At 55.7% G+C, this 19048-nt stretch overlaps 7 protein-coding genes across 7 annotated transcripts; 3 read left to right on the top strand and 4 right to left on the bottom strand.

The window, feature by feature from the left end:
• Positions 1 to 899: 899 nt before the first annotated feature.
• PG997_007000 (pectinesterase) lies at positions 900 to 1963 on the bottom strand (the record flags this gene model as incomplete). The annotated part of the gene is made up of 2 exons (XM_066811315.1): positions 900 to 1264; positions 1345 to 1963. The coding sequence occupies 2 exons, from the start codon at positions 1961 to 1963 to the stop codon at positions 900 to 902; spliced, it is 984 nt and encodes a 327-aa protein (XP_066670238.1).
• A 1578-nt stretch (positions 1964 to 3541) lies between these two features.
• On the bottom strand, positions 3542 to 4411 carry PG997_006999 (uncharacterized protein; the record flags this gene model as incomplete). Its single annotated transcript, XM_066811314.1, has 2 exons — positions 3542 to 4095; positions 4174 to 4411. 2 exons carry the CDS (start codon positions 4409 to 4411, stop codon positions 3542 to 3544), a joined length of 792 nt encoding a protein of 263 aa, XP_066670237.1.
• A 3688-nt stretch (positions 4412 to 8099) lies between these two features.
• PG997_006998 (uncharacterized protein) lies at positions 8100 to 9277 on the top strand (the record flags this gene model as incomplete). Its single annotated transcript, XM_066811313.1, has 3 exons — positions 8100 to 8112; positions 8194 to 8484; positions 8541 to 9277. The coding sequence occupies 3 exons, from the start codon at positions 8100 to 8102 to the stop codon at positions 9275 to 9277; spliced, it is 1041 nt and encodes a 346-aa protein (XP_066670236.1).
• A 969-nt stretch (positions 9278 to 10246) lies between these two features.
• PG997_006997 (uncharacterized protein) lies at positions 10247 to 12121 on the top strand (the record flags this gene model as incomplete). Its single annotated transcript, XM_066811312.1, has 6 exons — positions 10247 to 10307; positions 10377 to 10581; positions 10638 to 10716; positions 10774 to 11067; positions 11126 to 11406; positions 11512 to 12121. 6 exons carry the CDS (start codon positions 10247 to 10249, stop codon positions 12119 to 12121), a joined length of 1530 nt encoding a protein of 509 aa, XP_066670235.1.
• Positions 12122 to 12260: 139 nt separating this feature from the next.
• PG997_006996 (uncharacterized protein) lies at positions 12261 to 14096 on the bottom strand (the record flags this gene model as incomplete). The annotated part of the gene is made up of 4 exons (XM_066811311.1): positions 12261 to 12577; positions 12659 to 12897; positions 12968 to 13801; positions 13882 to 14096. The coding sequence occupies 4 exons, from the start codon at positions 14094 to 14096 to the stop codon at positions 12261 to 12263; spliced, it is 1605 nt and encodes a 534-aa protein (XP_066670234.1).
• Positions 14097 to 15003: 907 nt separating this feature from the next.
• On the bottom strand, positions 15004 to 16561 carry PG997_006995 (transporter C11D3.06; the record flags this gene model as incomplete). Its single annotated transcript, XM_066811310.1, has 3 exons — positions 15004 to 15336; positions 15387 to 15928; positions 15985 to 16561. 3 exons carry the CDS (start codon positions 16559 to 16561, stop codon positions 15004 to 15006), a joined length of 1452 nt encoding a protein of 483 aa, XP_066670233.1.
• A 1003-nt stretch (positions 16562 to 17564) lies between these two features.
• Positions 17565 to 18980, top strand: PG997_006994 (agmatinase 1; the record flags this gene model as incomplete). Its single annotated transcript, XM_066811309.1, has 5 exons — positions 17565 to 17699; positions 17758 to 17854; positions 17905 to 18079; positions 18208 to 18787; positions 18852 to 18980. The coding sequence occupies 5 exons, from the start codon at positions 17565 to 17567 to the stop codon at positions 18978 to 18980; spliced, it is 1116 nt and encodes a 371-aa protein (XP_066670232.1).
• Between the last annotated feature and the right edge of the window lie 68 nt (positions 18981 to 19048).

The following is a 19048-nucleotide window of genomic DNA, read 5'->3' as shown; positions in this document are numbered from 1 at the left end:
TTCCAAGTAGAACATAGAGGGCACCCTTCCGATGAGGTCCTACATATGCTCTCTAACCGATGGTACCCAAACCCGTTATCTTTATGTTGGAAAGACTGGCTGGCCCGGCCGCTGCCTGGTATGCTGATCCTAGCTGCCGATGTCTCGAGTGAATCTCATATGACACGGAGAGCTTGTCTTGCCATATTACGGGATTTTGCCTGTATCCGAGACAAGATATCGGTGGTCCAGACTTGGCTGTCGTGATGTAGTTGCGGAGATGTTCGATCCCTATCTATAATAGTGCCAAGTATCGCCACGCCTGACATTCTCCAATACGACAGGCTGCTGGATCTTCGCATACGTCGATGTGGTGCCAGAAGCTATCCACGGGCTCGATCTCCCCGGCATGCGCGCCCGGCCTTCCGAGAATCACGCACAGATTCCATCAAAGGCTTACCCTGGGTAGAGTGCGACCATGGGCTGTATGGTTGAAGCATGTTCCAAAACCCGGTCAGGTGACCACCTGTGGTAGTTACTCCCGCCACGGATGCACCATTTCCTCGTAGTTACTTGCAGTATTCTTCAGATACGCGGGTCTCGGATTATCTCACCTAGATTGTGGTAATCTACCATCGGCAAAATGCATTCACATCTCGGGTCATGAACAGATCATGCGTAGTTGTATCACGTAGTATGACACTTCAGAGATGACACACCTGCGGTGACCGTCCTTATAGCTTGACAAGTGTCAATGATGAGAATACTCGAACACCGATGGGAGGCGAAGTCCTAATGATTTCGAGAGTCTCGCACCATAGATAGAAAATTCAACATGGATTTAATGACCAAGCCACGTAACCTACGATATGCTACTCAAGTTAGGGAATATCTTATTTCGAACAAGACCCATCTCGCTTTTACATATACGCAGCATCAAAATACCCCTTCTTCTCATACCCCGTCCCCAAAATCGACGCCACCTCCACCGCGCCGCTGAGCTTCTTCGCAAACTTGGCCCGTGACCCCGGCGCGCCGGCCCCCGTGTTGCCGAACTCGCCGAACATGACGCCGCCGGTACGCTCATCGTTCTGGTTCCAGACGCTCCAGCCAGCCGCATTAATGACGGAGCTGAGCGACGTCTTCTGGAAGACCACCTGCGCGTACGCGCCCCAGGGGCGGCCGAGGTAGTACGCGCCGTTGGCGACCGTGTTGCCCGCGGCCGCCGCGACGTTGCAGTTGTTGAAGACGTATTCGGAGGCGCCGGACTTGGAGGCGCCATTGGCTAGAGGTAGAGAGCATTTGTTAGTATTTCATTGTAGGCATGTAGTGCGTAGTGCCAGGCAAGAGAGCGAAATGACGTACCGGTAATGTAGCCCACATTAGCCTTGAGGACGCGGATATCGCTCTTCTCGAACCAAGCAAAGGACTGCTGCCCAAACACAAAGTCCGTCGCGCCCTGAACCAGGCACTTGGCGTACAGCTGGCGCCCCGACTGCGTGAGCACGGTATCCTGGTACCCCGTGAACGCGCAGCCGTAGTAGCCGCCATCCGCATACGCCGAGAGCGCGACCGCCTGGCTGCCGGCGCCGTGGCCGTTGTTCACGTTGACGTTGTACATTTTAAAGTCCGCGGCCTTGACCCGCAGCGTCGCCGTCTCGTCGTTGCTCAGGCCATCCGCCTGGCTCTTGCTCGACGTGATGGTCACCTTGTTGCCCGCGTGGCTCGCGGTGTCGTCCGTGTAGCCGTACAGCGTAATCCCGGCGCCCTTGGACGCGTCGACCAGGACTTGCTCGGTGTACGTCCCCGGCTGGATGAAGATGCATTTGCCGCTCGAGGCGCCGGGCAAAGCGTTGACGGCGGACTGGATCGTGGTGTACTTCTCGCCGCTCTTGCCGACGGTGATGCAGCCCGAGGGCGCCGAGGTTCTGCCCGCGGCGAGGACGGAGCTTGCGAGGGCGAGCGAGCCGAGTATCAACTTCATGGTGTCGGTTCGTTCGGGTTCGTGTAGCGAGTGGTTCAAAAGAGTGTCGGGTGAAGAATGTCGGGCTCGAGGCTAGATCGGTGGCCTAGGAGTCTCGGCTCGTGGGAGGGAGGTGCGGCATCGCGAGATGATATACATGTGTACGCATCATCGTCAGCTAGGGCCGGGCCGTACCATGGCTGGTTCCTGGCCGTAACCCATGGCGATCGAAATGACCCGGGCGGGGGTTTCGTTGGTGGATGTCGGATGTCATTTGCGGCTTTCGAAACCTGCGTGTACTGTAAAGAGCTGGAGCTATCGGATGCGGAGGGTGCATCCGCTAGGAACTCGATCAACTACCGACAGCTGGGGTGATCTAGAACGACGGGCGATGGGGCGCGGAGAGAGATGGTGTCGGATTGACAGAAACTTGACAGCGGTCCAGCAGGCTTGCAGGAAAACGTTACAGCCCGTTGGCGGGGAAATTAGTTGCTGCGATGCCTGTGGATGCGCTAAGCCCATGCCCGCGCTGGGGTATCGGCTCCAGCCAATTACCTGCGGATAGATTGGTTCGTCCCCTTTGCTGCTTCAACCCCCGTTGCCAAGCCAGATTTTGCCAAAAGATCGTACATAGATGAACAGATTCTCGAGATAAAATGAGTCGACTACTCGATGCAGTCGCTTACTTCTTACTGTTCGGGCCTCTGACGACCAACCAAGGCTGAAGTTGTAGCAGTGGACGTGGACAATCCAGCAGCTTGCCGGTCCAATACCGAGTTTTGGGAATCGAATCGGAACACCAAAAAACCATCGTGGCAATATCTAACCAACAGTCAACGTTACTCCGATATGGAACAGACAATCTCTTGAGATATCAATCGGCAAGGAAAGAGGAGGCTTCTGGGCACGTTTAGCCATGACTCGGGTCTCGACTTTCGTTTGATTTCAAGGAGCAGTACCTGCAGCGTGGGCATGGGCGTGTCTCAGCACAGGCGGCTCTTCCCGATTGGCCGACAGCGTGCGGGAACGAACAGTCGATCGTCCATGTCGTCTCATCCTTGATCTGGGATCTGACATTACTGGTTAAACAGTAATAGCGGTAGTGTGGCGAACAGCTCCCTGAGCAATTGGTTCACTGCAAGAATCTTCATTCATGGAGTCTCTTTCTGCCAAGCACCATTCGGAATCTCAGGGATCTGCATGACTCGCCAACTCGTTGTAGATCAATATGTTGAAGGCCCATGAGGATGATACAAGAAATTTCGATGTCGCTGGTGCGTAAAGTGCCCTGTGTGTCTCGACAGGTCTGTCTATTATTATGCTAACATTAAAATGAGGTATAAGGTCTAAAGTTCTATGCAATGCAATGCAATCGTGCGTGTCGTCGTCGTCCCGTATACAAAACCTCCAATGCGTGCGCGCGCCTGCGTCCTGTCTGTGTGTCTATACATGGACGATGCGACAAAACTGTATGTGAAACGCCGCTTTTCTTTCTTGGACTCGAAAACATTAAAAGTCATAATGCAAAGCGAGAGAGGGGTATCAACGAATGAATGAAGGAATCAATCCAAAAATCGAATCAAAGCAAAGCAAAGATCATCATGATTGTCCGTAGCGCTCTTCGTTCTTCTTGAGCGCCCAGCCGCAGCGCACCAGCCAAAACGCCGCGAACGCCGGCCCCGTCAGCAGCGACAGCACGCCGCCTAGCAGCAGCTTGAAGATCTGGGGCGCCCACTTGGTGGCGTAGGTCCAGTCCTGGACGCGGCCCCAGGGGATCGGGGTGCCGACGAGCGTGAGGAAGCCGATGCTGGGCCCGAAGAGCAGGACGAAGCACGGCACGACCGAGATGAGCGCGCGCACCACCTGCGACCCCAGGAAGCTCAGCCAGTGCCGGAAGCCGCCCTTCTCATGGGTGTCCTCGGTCCGGTCCAGGAACATGTACCAGCGCACCAGCCGGTTCGTGGGCTCGGGCAGGAAGCCGATGGCCTGGACGCCGCCGCTCTTCAGGTCGCGGTTCACCAGGATCAGCTCCACCAGCCACGTGATGATGCACTGGATGAAGATGGTGACGGCCATGTCGCCGGCCAGCGTGTTGGGTAGCTGGAAGAGCCGGATCATGTTGTCGGGGGTGTAGTGCTGCGTTGTGTACATGGCTGGAGAAAGTGTGTGAACATGTCTGTGTGTGTAACGTATGTTCTGGTGGGGTCATGTGTGCATGTGGTGCGACTTACCATAGGCGATGGCGAAGTTGATGCCGCCCGAGAGGATGAATGCGCCGGCGCCATCGAGTCCGAAGAGGTAAAATATTTGGTACCCGGTAAGCTTGATGCTGGGTTCTTGGAAGCCGGTCCGGACGGAAGCGACGTCCTGGGATTGGGAGCCGGCCTCGGGATCGACGTCACTTTCGCTGGCTACTTCTTGCGGCTGTTGCTGCTGGCGACTGAAGAAGGGGTTTGTAGCCCAAGGCATGATAAGAATTATGCGCGCGGCGACACCGCACCGGCAGTCTGGGAGGATGCGTGTATATCTTCAGCCAATTTCCCGGTCGAAAGCAGTGCTGGTCCAAGCAGAAGCCAAGGTGCCTCGGTATCGATGTTGGAGGTTTCGAAGAAAGTGGTACGGTACTCGTTTGTCACCTCGTAAGGCTGATGGGGGGAGCAAGTAATACGAGCAATGACGACGATGCGGCGCATGTGATTGAGGTATGTAGGAGGATGACGATGACAAATGCCGCCAAAGCAAGCCCAGGCGCGGAAACATAAAAGTAAACAGAGGGAGTGGGAAAAAGTCCGAAATGAGAAAAAGGAGCTGGACAAAGAAGGCGGCATCGTCGGATCTCATTAACCAAGCTTCAGGGTCCCCTGTGCTAGGCGAGCTAGGCCTACCAGGCCTGTCCACTAGGCTGCAAACGGACTAAACCATCGTCTGAGGCCACTAGCACATGCCGCGATGCAACCCTACGCCCGCCCAAAAGAAGCCCTGGTAAGCCTGGACAGGGCCCCGAAGCTTCCGAAGCATTGGTCAGGCGCAAATCAAAAGAGCGTTGGGCGCAACGGGGGACGGGTCATCGGCTCCATTGGATGCATAAAGACAGATGAACGGCTGCGAAGTGATATCTTCACATGACACATACCTGATATATTGAGCGCTCGAGAAATCAAACATGAGCAGCTCGTTGCAGATTGATTGATTACTACTGCCAATACTGCGTACTGCCAAACCAACCCTTGCAGGAGATCGCCAGGGTCCTTGGGCCCTTCTCTTAGCTCTTTCCCCTTCCGGCGGCTTCTGCGGGGACCCCCTAAATCTGATTGGGGCGCGACTTTCCGGCGGTTTTTAGCCTGCAATTGTCGCCTGTCGTGGTCAGTCGCATAATTCACCTATCGATTCCCTACTTAAGCCACCAACGACAGTGGCAGCGCCAACTCACCGACATCAATTCAACTCGAGCACACAGCGCTAGGATGCAAGCGTTCCCAGGTTTTCTCAAGGAAACAATCGGCCAACCCCCTCAATCCTTGTCTCATAGAGGAACCACAATGTAGCGGTGATCAAGATCTTCAAGATGGTGGGATTGGCAGCATCGAAGATCCGGCCCCACCCCGGTTCTAGTTCTGTGACATGATGGCTGATGATGAACCGACGCCGTACGACCATCGGCCGCTGCGCGCCAATCCGGGGGACGCTGCGACCAGCCATTGTGAGACGTGGAATTTACAGCGCAGCTTGAAAGTGTCACAACAGACGTTGCTCAAAAGCATTTGGTCTTGGGCTTACTGATCATAGTTCTCCAGAGGCTGAACTTTGGAAATGCTGACACTGCGCGACAGCACGGGAAACGATACCTCACGTCAACCCCGGCGCTGCAACGCTCGCCTATCTACGCCCCAACGTACACTAAGAACGCCATGGTTTCTCTATTGCGTAATGGAGGTAGGCGGCGCAGATATACAACCTTCCAAGAATATAGTGATGTTTGAACCATTCTATAGTTAGCTTTCTTTAGGCTCCGAGGCCTTCTTAGTGTTGTCAGATTGCTAGCCCATCATCGTTTTCTATCAAATTATTTGATGATCACGCGAAAAGCCGAATACCTCTTTTTTAAAATGTTTATATCCAACACAATAACATACTCAAACTTTATGCTTCGTCGGTACGAAGTTCACGAAGGAGTTTCGGGAAGTCGAATCTATAGCAGGGCCACAAAGCCGCAATGTTGTGTCCCCCTCCCCCTCTTTTTTTTCTCTTTGGTCTAGTACCCTGCAAAGTCGTCCAATGCCCTAGTATACTGTATGGAAGATATTGCGATACCTCTTGCAGAGACATGTCGAAGATAGAAGTAGTTGACTCGTAATGAGATCGAGGACTTGTCTGTCACCCTAGTGGTGCCGCCTCACTCAATCAGCCCTGGCCGGTCCCGACAGTGAGTCCTAGACCCAGAAGTTGAGGCAACATAGCTTGCCACCGATACTCCCGCATAGCTGCCAAATCCGAAATAGCTGTTGATAGGTCCGAGGAAAATTCCCAGATCCCAGGTTGCCTCAATAATGTGTATAAGCCTCCGCGACTCCAAGACCAAAGACAAAATTAGATCAATGAAATCCACGCTAATACTGAGCCCAGCGACCACGGCATTAGCCCAGGCGATCAAGGAAAAGACGGAAATGTTACGCCGGTCCAAGGAATGCAGACCCCAACTTGGGGAATTTCCGTGGTGATCAAGCATTGGAAGCGCCTTGATGAGATCAGCCCAGTCCCTAGGGAGGTGTTATACTTCCACATAATGGATCACGCGAGAAAAGCTGCCCGGCAATTCGATCCCTTAGCTGTAACAGCCTCGAGGTCCCTCGCAATGACCAAAACACTGCGGTTGTTCCAAGTGCGTCACGCCCCCGGATTTTGTGTATAGTCTCTGGACAACGTGATACATTTTTCGTATTCCGTATAGTAATCAACCACACGGCAACCTCACTTAGTGAGTGTTTCAATATGGCACTAAACCGCTTATTGCCGGCGAGGAGCCTCACAGTGAGACATCAGACCTCTTGGTTCAATGCTTACGGGGAGTAAGAGATCACCGCAGGAATAAAGTGTGAGAGCGCGAGGCTGTCCGTATTGTACCGCTCGTTACCTTTCTACGTCGTTGCCTTTTCGCCCTTCTCTCCTTTCGGTTCGCCTGTTTTACGTATCGCCGATTGGTGGTGAGGAATTCACTGGCCACGACTCAAACCAGATGATATTATGTACCAAACCTAGATGACAACATCCCCACAAAACATGACAACATCTGACAGCGGGCGTACTATAGTTTTACAATGCAGGTTCGTAAGGTGCAATACCGATACGTAAAGTATTACGGTACGTAATATCCAATGCAGATCCGGGAGCCGCCAATCCGGGAGCCCCGCAACCTCCGGATGGTCTTTTTCTGACCAACGTTCCGACATTATACCTTGAAGCCGTGAGACGGATAGGTGCAATGACGGCATCTATTGGGGCTTTGGGTGCTACCTTAGTCAGCCTGCCTCACAGCAAGAGGGGGTTCCACAGAGGCTCATGCTGCGCGTGCTTCTTCGGTAGCCTCTTCTTCTCCGGCGGCCTCGGAAGGGTGACAATACCCGAAGGGGCTTTGCTTATGTGATCCGGCTGTTGAGTTTTCCCGTTGCATGTCTGAGACTTTGGTCTCCTGTCGTGTAACGGACGTAACCAAACGAGGCTACACCACCTCCACCGTTGTCCAACGAACCATGCCAGATTCACCTTCTTGGTCCGTCAAAAGGCGGAGAGTCATTTCAATGTTCTTTTACACAAGCTCCATGGGATCGACACGCTACACCGCAGGATGACTGCGACCGAGGCTCGGAAAAGGGAACAAAGGGGGGAAATCAGTCAGCAGTAAGCCGCAGAATCATGAGTGCGATTCCAACATTGAAGTCATCTTGAGGAAGGGAAGGGAGGGAATTTACGACTCGGTTCAAACTCGAGATCGGGGCAAATGGGAGTACGAATATGTCTATATAAACGCCTCTCGCTGCCAGGGAGAAGATAGACTTTGCTCGACACAAACAGCATCGCATTCCAATCCAACCATCTCTTATCTATTGCAACTCTACCAACAACCAAACTCCAAACCAGAAACCACCCTCCAACCGCCACGATGCGTTTCACTTGTAGGTTTCCTTCCCTCCTTTATCATCGGACGCCCTCACAGTTTTGAAACGGAACTGACCTGAATACCCTTCCTTCTCCAGCCGGACTCCTCACCCTGAGCGCCCTCCCCCTGCTCGCCCTGGGCGTGCCCCAGGGCTGCCCCTCGGGCCAGGTCATGTGCCAGGACGGAAAATGCTACGACGCCCGCTGGGGCTGCGTCGGCAAGCGCGGCCTCGAGGACCGCGAGGCCTGCCCCGTCGGCCAGACGATGTGCCAGGACGGCAAGTGCTACGACGCCAACTACGGCTGCATCGGCAAGCGAGCGGGCTGCCCCGAGGGTCAAACCATGTGCCAAGATGGTAAATGCTACGACGCCCGCTACGGCTGCATCGGTAAGCGCGAGGTCGTCGAGGCCCGCGACTGTCCTCGGGACAAGTCATGTGCCAAGATGGCAAATGCTACGATGCCCGCTGGGGCTGCGTCGGAAAGCGCAGCTCCGAGGAGGTGAAGGTCGAGGTAAGGCCCCGACAGCCCTGCCCCGCCGGCCAGCACCTGTGCGGCGAGGATGGGAAGTGTTACGATGCTCACATAGTCTGTGCCGCGAAGCGCGACGTCGAGGCCCGCGCCGCGCCCTGCCCGTTCGGTCAGACCTTGTGCCAGGACGGAAAGTGCTATGACGCCCGTTACGGCTGCATTGGCAAGCGCGAGACCCAGGCCGACTGCCCCAAGGGCCAGGTGAAGTGCCAAGACGGAAAATGCTACGACGCCCGCTGGGGTTGCGTCGGGAAGCGTGACGCGACTGACGACACCACCCTCGCTGCTCGAGCTGGCTGCCCCAAGGGCCAGACGATGTGCCAGGACGGAAAGTGCTACGATGCCACCTACGGCTGCATCGGTAAGCGCGAGACCGAGGCTGGGTGCCCCTCCGGTCAGGTCATGTGCCAGGATGGCAAGTGCTATGATGCTCGCTGGGGCTGTGTCGGAAAGCGCGACAACCTGGAAGCCCGCCAGGGTTGCCCTAAGGGCCAGACGATGTGCCAAGACGGAAAGTGCTACGATGCCACCTACGGCTGCATCGGTAAGCGTGAGGAGAAGCTCGCGGAGCGTCAGGGCTGCCCCAAGGGTCAGACCATGTGCCAGGACGGGAAGTGCTACGACGCCACCTACGGCTGCGTTGGCAAATAAGCGACATCCCGTATCACGAGTTGCCGGAGACTAAAAGCTTTACGCCAATTGAACCATGTGCTCCGGCGGTGGCGGCGGCAGATACTGCAGCAATAACAACGACCTTATCTCGACAGTGTGGCAGTCTCGGGAGAGATTAGGTCTGTCTGGGGAAAGGGGTGGAGGGGAAGATCTCACTTGCTTGGCTGGCAGCACGGAATTCTGGCTTCATTCAACATGTGGCATGTTTGACTTGTTTGCCGGCCACGACTGGGGTCGGCGTCGTGTAAATAGACCTTGTGCTATTTGAGAAAATACACACCACGATCACTATTGTCAACCCTGTCATTAACGGAGGACTGTGCACCATTTGAAGAGCATTGATTCACGAATCCTGTGATTAATGCCTAGTCCTGAGTCTATACGGAATTAGGTGACTGAAAAGCCATGGTCAACCCTAATAGTATTCCTGGGAACAATAGTTCCACTCTTGGGAGTCTTGTGTTTGCTGGCGTGTATTGCTGCTTTGTACGGGTCTGCTGCGGAGTTAGACGTTTAAGAAACATGGTGCTATATTCGGACCTGTGACCGGGAAGCAAGAGGGGACGTTGGGTGAAGTTGGGTAACCAACAGCCAACGGCCTATGCAAGGGGTCAAGATCGGCGCAACGAGCGTCGGAAGATCCACATTACTACCAGATAATGACAGTCGCTGGACCCGTTGAGTCGGTTCACCAATCAACTCGGCAACCAACGGTAGAAGTAATGGGTTTGTATGTTCATCGCTACCAACTCCGTCGCGGCACTACGACATAAATATGTCGTACCAAAAGTGTTTGAGAGCACCCCCTTGCGCGGGGCCTATCATCGAACCACCTCATCACATTACGAGAATGAAACCCCCTCTATATATTGACTAGTTCGACGTTGACGTCCTGACACAGGGGAACTACACAGTCATTATCCAAAGTAAACCACTTTCTAAAACAATATGCCGCTATATACAAAGCTTCCGGAGACGATTGGCGAGGTCGATGTGATCATCGCAGGAGGTGAGCCCGTATACACATATTATATGCATGCCCAACCCAGAAGAAACTAACAGGCCCTGCTCAACCCAGGCGGGACCGCCGGCTGCGTCGTGGCGTCCAGGCTCGCCGACGCGGACCCCGAGATGTCCATCCTGGTGATCGAGGGCGGGTCCAACAACCAGATGCCCACCGTCGAGTACCCGGCCTGCTTCCTGTCCCATCTCGCCCCGGACAGCAAGACCAACAATTTCTACATGACCAAGAAGGCCCCGGACGCGGGGACCGGATGCTCCTCGTCGCTACCGGCGGGGTCCTGGGCGGCGGCTCGTCCACGAACATGATGACGTACAGCCGGCCCCAGAGGTCGGACTGGGATGCGTGGAACACGCCGGGATGGTCCGCTGACGAGATGATTCCGTACTTGAAGAAGGTAGATCCACATCCCTTGAAAGAAGCTCGTTTTTACGGCTGACGGTATGCTCCACAGCACGAGACTTACTACGGCAACGACGACAAGGGTCTCCACGGCCACGATGGCCCTATCGGCGTGTCCGACGGCACCTACATCTCCCACCGCATTGTAGATGAGTTCGCCGCAGCAGCGGAGGCGATGGGCTGGCCCAAAGTCGACGACCCGGGCCTAGGCTCCGTCAATGCCATCTGGCGCTTGAAGAAGTTCATCGGGCCCGAAGGGAAGCGTCAAGACGCAGCGACGTGCTACTTGCATCCCCGGCTCCGAGACGGGAAACACCCGAACCTGCACGTCCTGGTCGAGTCGCAGGTCCAACGCATCCTGTTCGATGACAGCAAAAGAGCGGTCCGGCCTCGGTGCGCGCGAGATTCTCGACCGCGCGGGCGTCCCCCTAGTGGCCGATCTCCCCGGGGTCGGCACCGGGTACGAGGACAATCAAATGCTCGGCTACCCCTACCTGAACAATCTCTCTCTGACCGACACCCTGGACGGCTTGGTCTTCGGGCGAATGGGCAGCCACAAGGAACTGATGAAGAGCAATCACAAGATGATGGGCTGGAACGGCCAGGAGATGCAGTCCAAACTCCGACCGACCGACGCCGAAGTGGCTGCCCTCGGACCCGAGTTCCAGAAGGCTTGGGATAGAGAGTACAAGGACTACCCCGATAGGCCCCTGGCATTGCTCAACGTCATTGGCGGGTAAGTTGGAAACCCGAAGAACCCTTTCGGGGCTCTCGCTCACCCAAGATGCAGTTTCCCTACCGACCCACGCCTCGCCACCGGCGACCCTTGCCTGGCAGTCACGGCTTTTACCGTCTATCCCTACTCGCGCGGCCAGGTCCACATCACCGGCCCGAACCTCGACGACCCCGTCGACTTCGAGACCGGCTTCTTCGCGGACCCGGACCAGCTCGACATCAAGAAGCACATCTGGCTCTACAAGAAGCAGCGCGAAGCCATCCGTCGCATGCCTGCGTACCGGGGCGAGATGGCGCGGTTCCACCCGCCCTTCGCCGCGGACTCCGGCACCGCATTGGTCGAGCTCGCAGCTGACGCCGCGCCTATTCCGCGTGACGCGCCGGAGACTCAGTACACTCCGGAGGACGACGCGGTGCTGGAGAAGTGGCTCCGGGAGAATGTGGGGACCACGTGGCATTCTCTCGGGACGTGCAAGATGCGCCCGCGCGACCAGGAGGGTGTTGTGGATCCCGAGCTCGGTGTTTATGGGGTGCAGGGTCTCAAGATTGCGGACATGAGTATTGCGCCGCGCAATGTGTCGGCCAACACTTGCGACACGGCCTTGGCTATCGGGGAGAAAGCAGCTGATCTCTTCATCAAGGAATTGGGAATGAGCTCCGCTTAGTATCAGAACCCATTGTTCGGAATTTCATTCACAACGTTTATATGTAGATTGCGTTTGAAGTAGTTCGCTTTTACTAAAAATGCTTTACTTGTATTTTTTTGTCCTTTGGATTATGTATTTGGACGACGCGAGACATGGCCTACATCACCGGAACCTCCTTACTGAATTCCGGATTCACCCAAGTCGGGACCCCGGACATTTCCCGTATCCTGCTTCCGTACCGGTGCAACAAGGCCATAGCCGGTACGCAGAAGAAGACCGTAATCATCGCGTGGCCGGCCAGCGTCCACGTAAAACCCGCGGATTCGACCCACGGCACAATGAAGAACGGGTCGACGAACGCCGACATGTTGAGCATCACGGCGTAGAACGTCATGACGGCCATGCTCTGCATCGGGTACGCGTCGACGATATACGAGCAGACGGCTGTATTGCCGATTTGAATGCCAGCGCCGACTGGCCAAGACGTGTTAGTAAATTTCAACCCAATACCGAAGGGGGAATATGACAGGAACACAAAAGCCGGGGGAAACTTACAGAGTGCAAAGGCGACTTGACCAACCATCCAGTGATACCCGCGATCAACGCTAACACCCCAGACAATCAGGCCGACAGCCGTAAGAAGCGCCGCAGGGTAAACGAGCCACAAGCGCATCTCGGGCGTCTTGATCCCCGCATTGCGGTGTGCCAGCTTGACGACAATCCAGTCGCTCAGCCGCCCGGAGCAGAAGATCTCCGAGACTAGTGTTCCGATGATAAGTCCGATGAACAGCAAACTAAGCAATTATACAATCAGTATCTTCAGTGCATCGAAAGTTTGTCGGGTGACATGGCGGCATAACTTACCCCTGAATCTGGGGGCTGTACTCGGCATAAGCTACCGGCACAAGCGTGACCACGGACAACACCCACCAGTACCAAGCGAAGCAGTAAGTCATGACCGAGATGGGCACCACGGCGTACTTGAAGGTCTTTACGAACCGGGTGATGGTGTCGTAGAGCTTCGGGTGCTGAACTCCCGGAACCGGAGCGACGTTAACGAACGGCAACTCCCTGGTCCGCTTGATGGAAGCGGCGGGGCGAACGGGGTTAATTACTGGAGACTTTTCGGGCAAGTCCGGATGTCCCGCCGCGTCGGTGTAGGATGATGCCATAAGGTCCCTGGGATACAAAGTCTCCGGTAGGAAGGCCAGCTCCGCGACCAAGACGGCGCCAAAGATAATAGCCGACAGCCATTGGATCCAAGCGAAGCCGGCCAAGTCCACAAACCCGCCGATAAGGGGACCGCAGAGGAGACCGAGGTCAATGGCGAGGACCCACAGCCCGACCTTGCGGCCGCGCTCGTGCTCAAAGAACAAATCGTTAATGACCGCGAGCCCCACATTGGCCGCCGGGCTGACCCCGAGCCCCTGGAAGAAGCGGGCCGCCATGTAAGACGGATACGTCGGCGCAAGGGCGGCGCCGACGGTGGAGGCCAGGGCCATGACGGTGCCGAGAACCAGGATCGGGCGGCGCCCGATGATGTCGGCCGGGGAGGCCCAGAGTAGCGGGCCCAAGGACAGCCCCAGAGCCGGGATGGCGACGGTCCAGTTTACTTGCTCGAGCGTGGCGCCGTAGGCTTCCTGCAGTTCCGGGAAGGAGGGGACGGATGTGGTGGTGATGTACGTGAACATAAAATACCTGTGGCAGGGGGCAGACCGGAGTCAGTGAACATGTATCGGCGGGTTATGAGAAGGGTATGGGGGTGTAACTCGACGTACAATGCCATGACTATAGACAAGATGACATGTTTCTGTGCGAATGACCAGTTCAGGGGATCAAGTTGGTCCCCGCGGACGGGTTGAGGAAACAGTTTGAAGCCATCTTCGCCCACGAACACGACCTCGTCGGTAGTAAGTTGATCATTCCCACTCGGTACAGGGTCTTGAGCAATGCCTTCCACATCGCGATCCTTTTCCTTGTCCATATCAGCCATCATGCGAGATACAAAGTGCGTGCCAAACTTCGTAAACCGCGGCTTTGGGAAGTGATGCAGAGTCTGGGGGTTCAAGGAAATGCGTTTTCTACAGTTGATCGTGGTTATAGGACCTATTTACCTGGTCCGGTAAGAAGAAAGTTGTCTCATGTTCATCATACGTGCTGTGAAGAATCGCCGATACCTTAGATGCGCCATATAAAGTATTTCCTAATGTTCATTACACACGCGGATTGTGTGATGTGATACCTATTCCAGCATCTTGCATGGAAATCTCTGACCATGTAAGGCGAGTCTTATCAGTGACACCCCAATCAAGTAACCTTGCCGTTGTGGTAAGAGATAACGGAAGCTAGTCCGCACCCATCCCGCCCCCTTTCCCCGGAACGTCGAACCCCACGCTCCCTTGTCGTGGGTCAATTCCCAAAGGGGTAATTTACGCACCCTTATCTTTCGCCCGTTATCTTTTGCCCATAAGCCAACCAACGCCATGCAACGTCATCGTTATCTAAGTACTCCGATGCGGGCGGAAACTATCCATGTCGCATCGCGCATCGCATCGTGTGCATCATACACTTCATGCTCCACGATCCAGACGATAAACGACATCTCCGCCAAGCCGGCTCTCGCCCTTATCGATCTTCGAAAAACGGCCATACAGGCCATCCCGGTTCAAGGAAGGGAAAGTTTATTTCCACGTCCGGTCCAGTTCCCGTTCTCAAGTGTCTATGGAGCATGGGATTGGGGTAAAGAAACGAAGCTGTTGATGCCATAGCTGGTTGAGGTGCTCATGAATCTAAAGTTCCAGTTTATACGATACTCGTACATGTGGCAATGCATTCGTATGTCTAGCATCTAATGTGGTCTATCTGATGACTCTAGCTCTTGTAGCGCAGTAACCTTCAGCTCAACACTCGTCCTCACCATCCACCACTTCGACCTCATCATGATCTAGCCTATCCACAGCTTTCTTAACCTCCGTGTCCCAGTTACTCATACCCACAATAACCCATTCCAGCACCCCGACCAGACTCAGCGCCACGAGCTGCCCCATCCACAGCCCCGCGAGCCCCCAACCCCCATTGAACGCAAGATAAATCCCACCCGGCAACGCGCCGCCGTAATAACTAACGCAGTTAACCAGCGCCCCAACCCACTGCCGCCCCATCCCCCTCAGCGCGCCGCCACAGCTCCCATTCAGCCCATCCGCGATCTGGAACAGCGCCACGTACGGTATGACCTCCGCCACCAGCGCAATGACGCGCGGGTCGTCATTGAACAACCCCCGACCACATTCCGCGTCCCCATCAGCACCGCCAGGATCACGCCCCCAAACAGCACCGACAGCCCCGCGGCCGCGTGCGCCGAGCGCCGCGCCCCGCGCGCGTCCTCGGCGCCCAGCAGGTTGCCCAGGCGCGAGGATTCGGCCACGCCCAGGCCGAACGGGATCGTGTTGATGATCTGGTCGGCCGTCATGACGACGGACTGGGCCGCGAGTGGCAAGGTGCCCAGCCGGCCCGCGGCCAGGGCCACGATCTCGAAGGCCCACCACTCGGTACCGACGTGGACGACGCCGAGGAGGGCGAGTTTCGCGAAGGGCGACACGTTGGTCGCGGCCTTTCGCAGATCGAGGCCGCCCCAGCAAGACTTGCCTTGGACGAAGCGGGTGTAGAGGACGAGGTAGAGGAAGGAGAGCCAGTAAGAGATGCCGGTCGCGACGGGGGCGCCATCGAGGCCCATGTTGAGTTTATAGATGAGGAGCCAGTTGAGGAAGGCGTTGAGGGGCGAGGTGATCATGAGGGCGTACGTACCGGGGTGGTAGATCGCTTGGGCTGTGGTAACGATTGGAGTCAGTTCACGCTCGTGTCTCTAGTCTCTCATTACATACCTTGGAGATACTTCTTCATGCACTCAAACCAAATATATCCCAACCCACCAGGAATCAGCAGCATCAAAAACCGCGCACTGCCCACACATATCGACTCTGGCTGTCCTAGCGCGCGAAACAGTGGCTCCGAAAAACACCAAATCACCACCACGACTGCATAAAACCCCGTCAGCACCAGAACACCGCGCTGCAGCAGGACCCCCAAGCTGGTCTTGTCCTTGCTGCGCGTGAAGCTGGACGACGCGAGCGTGTCGAGGGCGCTGGTGCCGCCGAGCGCGATGAGCCAGGCCGTCGCCATGGCGAACATGTAGGAGAAGGCCGCGACGGACAGGGCCTCGGGCGAGAGGCGGCCGACGACCAGGACCGAGACGGTCTGGAGGCTGTTCTGGAGCATGTAGGCCAGGATGACGGGGACGGCGGCCTTGGTGAGAAACCACATCTCCTGGAGCCACGCGACATATTCGGACCGCCGGGATTGGTCGGTTGGCTCGGACGGAGATCGGGCAAGCAAGGGCGACGCCTCGTCGGCATGGCGCTCAGGGTCCGGGGGCCAGCTCATCGTGGTTGAGGTTATCATGTTGGCTGGAGAGGTCGTAGTCTCTAGGAGGAAGTGACGGTCACGGTCTATGGCATGATGAACAAGAAGAGAGCTATCCGTAAAAGTAGCATAATCGACTAGAATAGTCGGGCTCGTTTCTGCCTAACATCTGCTATTCAGCGAGATCGGATACGGTAAGCAATGCGCAACTCGACGTATCTCCTGCCAACCCGTTCATGACAAATTTGTCTCGGTCAATGTTCTCACGTCATGCAGTTCGCATCTCGAGAATCCGATAAACCCCCTCGATCCCACACTTGAGTGATATACGACCTCTGCATGCACCAACGAAACGAATATTCGATGGCGTCCCGCCGAGAGCCGCTAAGCTCCCAGACGGCGAGGAGCTAGACAAATTCGGAAGTTTAGGCACTCCCCGGCAGCATCGAGCGCATCTCGCCATGCGCGCTACACGAATCAGCCTCCGGCGCTGCAAAATATCTCACCACTCGCATACATGCGGGGAGGCGTCCACAGCTCGACTGACATCTGGCCGTACATTGCATATGCCACCTTACTGGTTCTGGTTATTTAGCCACGATAACGGTTTTTCGGTGGACCTAGGATCGGGATCTGCGGGGGAGAGTGTTCTAGTATTGCGGGTGGTGACGAGAGTTCAACGGCAGCGGCTTTCTTGATCCACGGCACTAACTGGATATGGTCAATTACGCGCCTATGAGCATGAAACCCAGATGGCAGATCTGTTGATACGAGAATAACCTCAAAGCGACGATGATCCGTTGGGGTTACTTTGCAGGTAGAAGTGATGGTTTATGGTAACAATGACGATGATACGCATTGGCATCTTGCCGGAGAAGACACTGCAACTCCCGCTGATGCTCCGGCATCGCACAAACTATTTGACTTTCTTCAGAACCTGTTGAAAGCGAAGCTGAAGCACATATATATCAAGCCGCGTGTCCTCCCTCCAATGATGTCAATGCTTTGAGATTATCATCATCAAGAATCATATCCCGAAATCATGATGCACTCAACCCTCCTCGCTCTCGGCCTGGCCGCCGTTGCTTCGGCCCATGGCAACCACGACCAGAAGCCCATATCAGGACCTCACAAGGGCCTATGGTATAACAACCTGCCAGGAGATGGCGGCAAACAGGTACGGATGCCCTCGGCCGACGTAACGTCTTCCAGTGTTAACAGCGACAACAACTCAGGCCGACTCGGTCTTCTCCGGGATCTCGACCTTTGGGCGATTGCCGTACTACCCTTGCTTGGGTCAAAACGATGTCGAATATGATATCGCTTTCATCGGTAAGGGATTTTGCCAAAACTTCCAAAACGATAATTGTTAACACAACCAGGTGCACCTTTCGATACCGGCACCTCTTACCGGCCCGGCGCTCGCTTCGGACCCAATGGCATTCGTCAAGGGTCTCGACGGTTGAATCTGTACGGAGGCTACAATGTCCCACTGGAAACAAACCCGTTCAACAGTTGGGCAACTGTCCTGGACTGCGGCGATATTCCTGTCACTTCGTGAGGATCCCATGCCCATGAGATCTTCAAGAAGCGGGACTGACATGTGTTATCTCAGTTATGACAACGCCTGGGCCCTCAAACAAATCGAAGAAGGCCACTTCAACATCCTTTCCCGCTCCCCCCAGCACTGACGCCACCAAGCGCGGCCCGGCCAAGAAGGGCAAGACCCTGCCCCGCGTCATCACCCTCGGCGGCGACCACACCATCACCCTGCCCCTCCTGCGCTCCATCAACCGCGCCTACGGCCCCGTCTCTGTGATCCACTTCGACAGCCACCTCGATACCTGGAAGCCCAAAGTCTTCGGCGGCAGCCCCTCTGAGACCGCCTCCATCAACCACGGCACCTACTTCTACCACGCCGCCCAGGAGGGCCTCCTGGCCAACGACACCAACATCCACGCCGGCATCCGCACGACGCTGAGCGGGCCCAGTGACTACGAGAATGACGGCTACTGCGGCTTCGAGATTGTCGAAGCGCGCGAGGTCGACAAGATCGGCACCGACGGCATCATCAAGCGCATCGTCGACCGCGTAGGCACCAAACGGCCTGTGTACCTGTCCATCGACATCGATACCCTGGACCCGGCCTTCGCACCCGCGACGGGCACGCCCGAGACCGGCGGCTGGTCGACGCGGGAGTTGCGGACCATCCTGCGTGGACTGGAGAATATCAATTTGATCGGCGCTGACATTGTTGAGGTTGCGGTAAGTCCCACACCCACTCGGGGTCAAAATGTTCGACAGAGCTTATACTGACACCACGCAACAGCCTGCTTATGATACCAATGCCGAGCACACCACCATGGCGGCCGCGGATGCCCTGTATGAGGTCATGAGCATCATGGTGAAGAAGGGACCTCTCAGCAAGATGATGGAGGAGAATGACGATGAGCTGTAAAAGGAGTTGTGTGTTTTCTATGAAGGCACTAAACCTATTGGACCAAGATATCAACACATTAGAAGAGA

Source organism: Apiospora hydei (genome assembly GCF_038363865.1).
Source record: "Apiospora hydei strain CBS 114990 chromosome Unknown utg000005l_segment0_segment0, whole genome shotgun sequence".
Taxonomy (NCBI): domain Eukaryota; kingdom Fungi; phylum Ascomycota; class Sordariomycetes; order Amphisphaeriales; family Apiosporaceae; genus Apiospora; species Apiospora hydei.
Note: the sequence above shows the minus strand (reverse complement) of the source record. Positions and strands in the feature narration are given on the sequence as shown.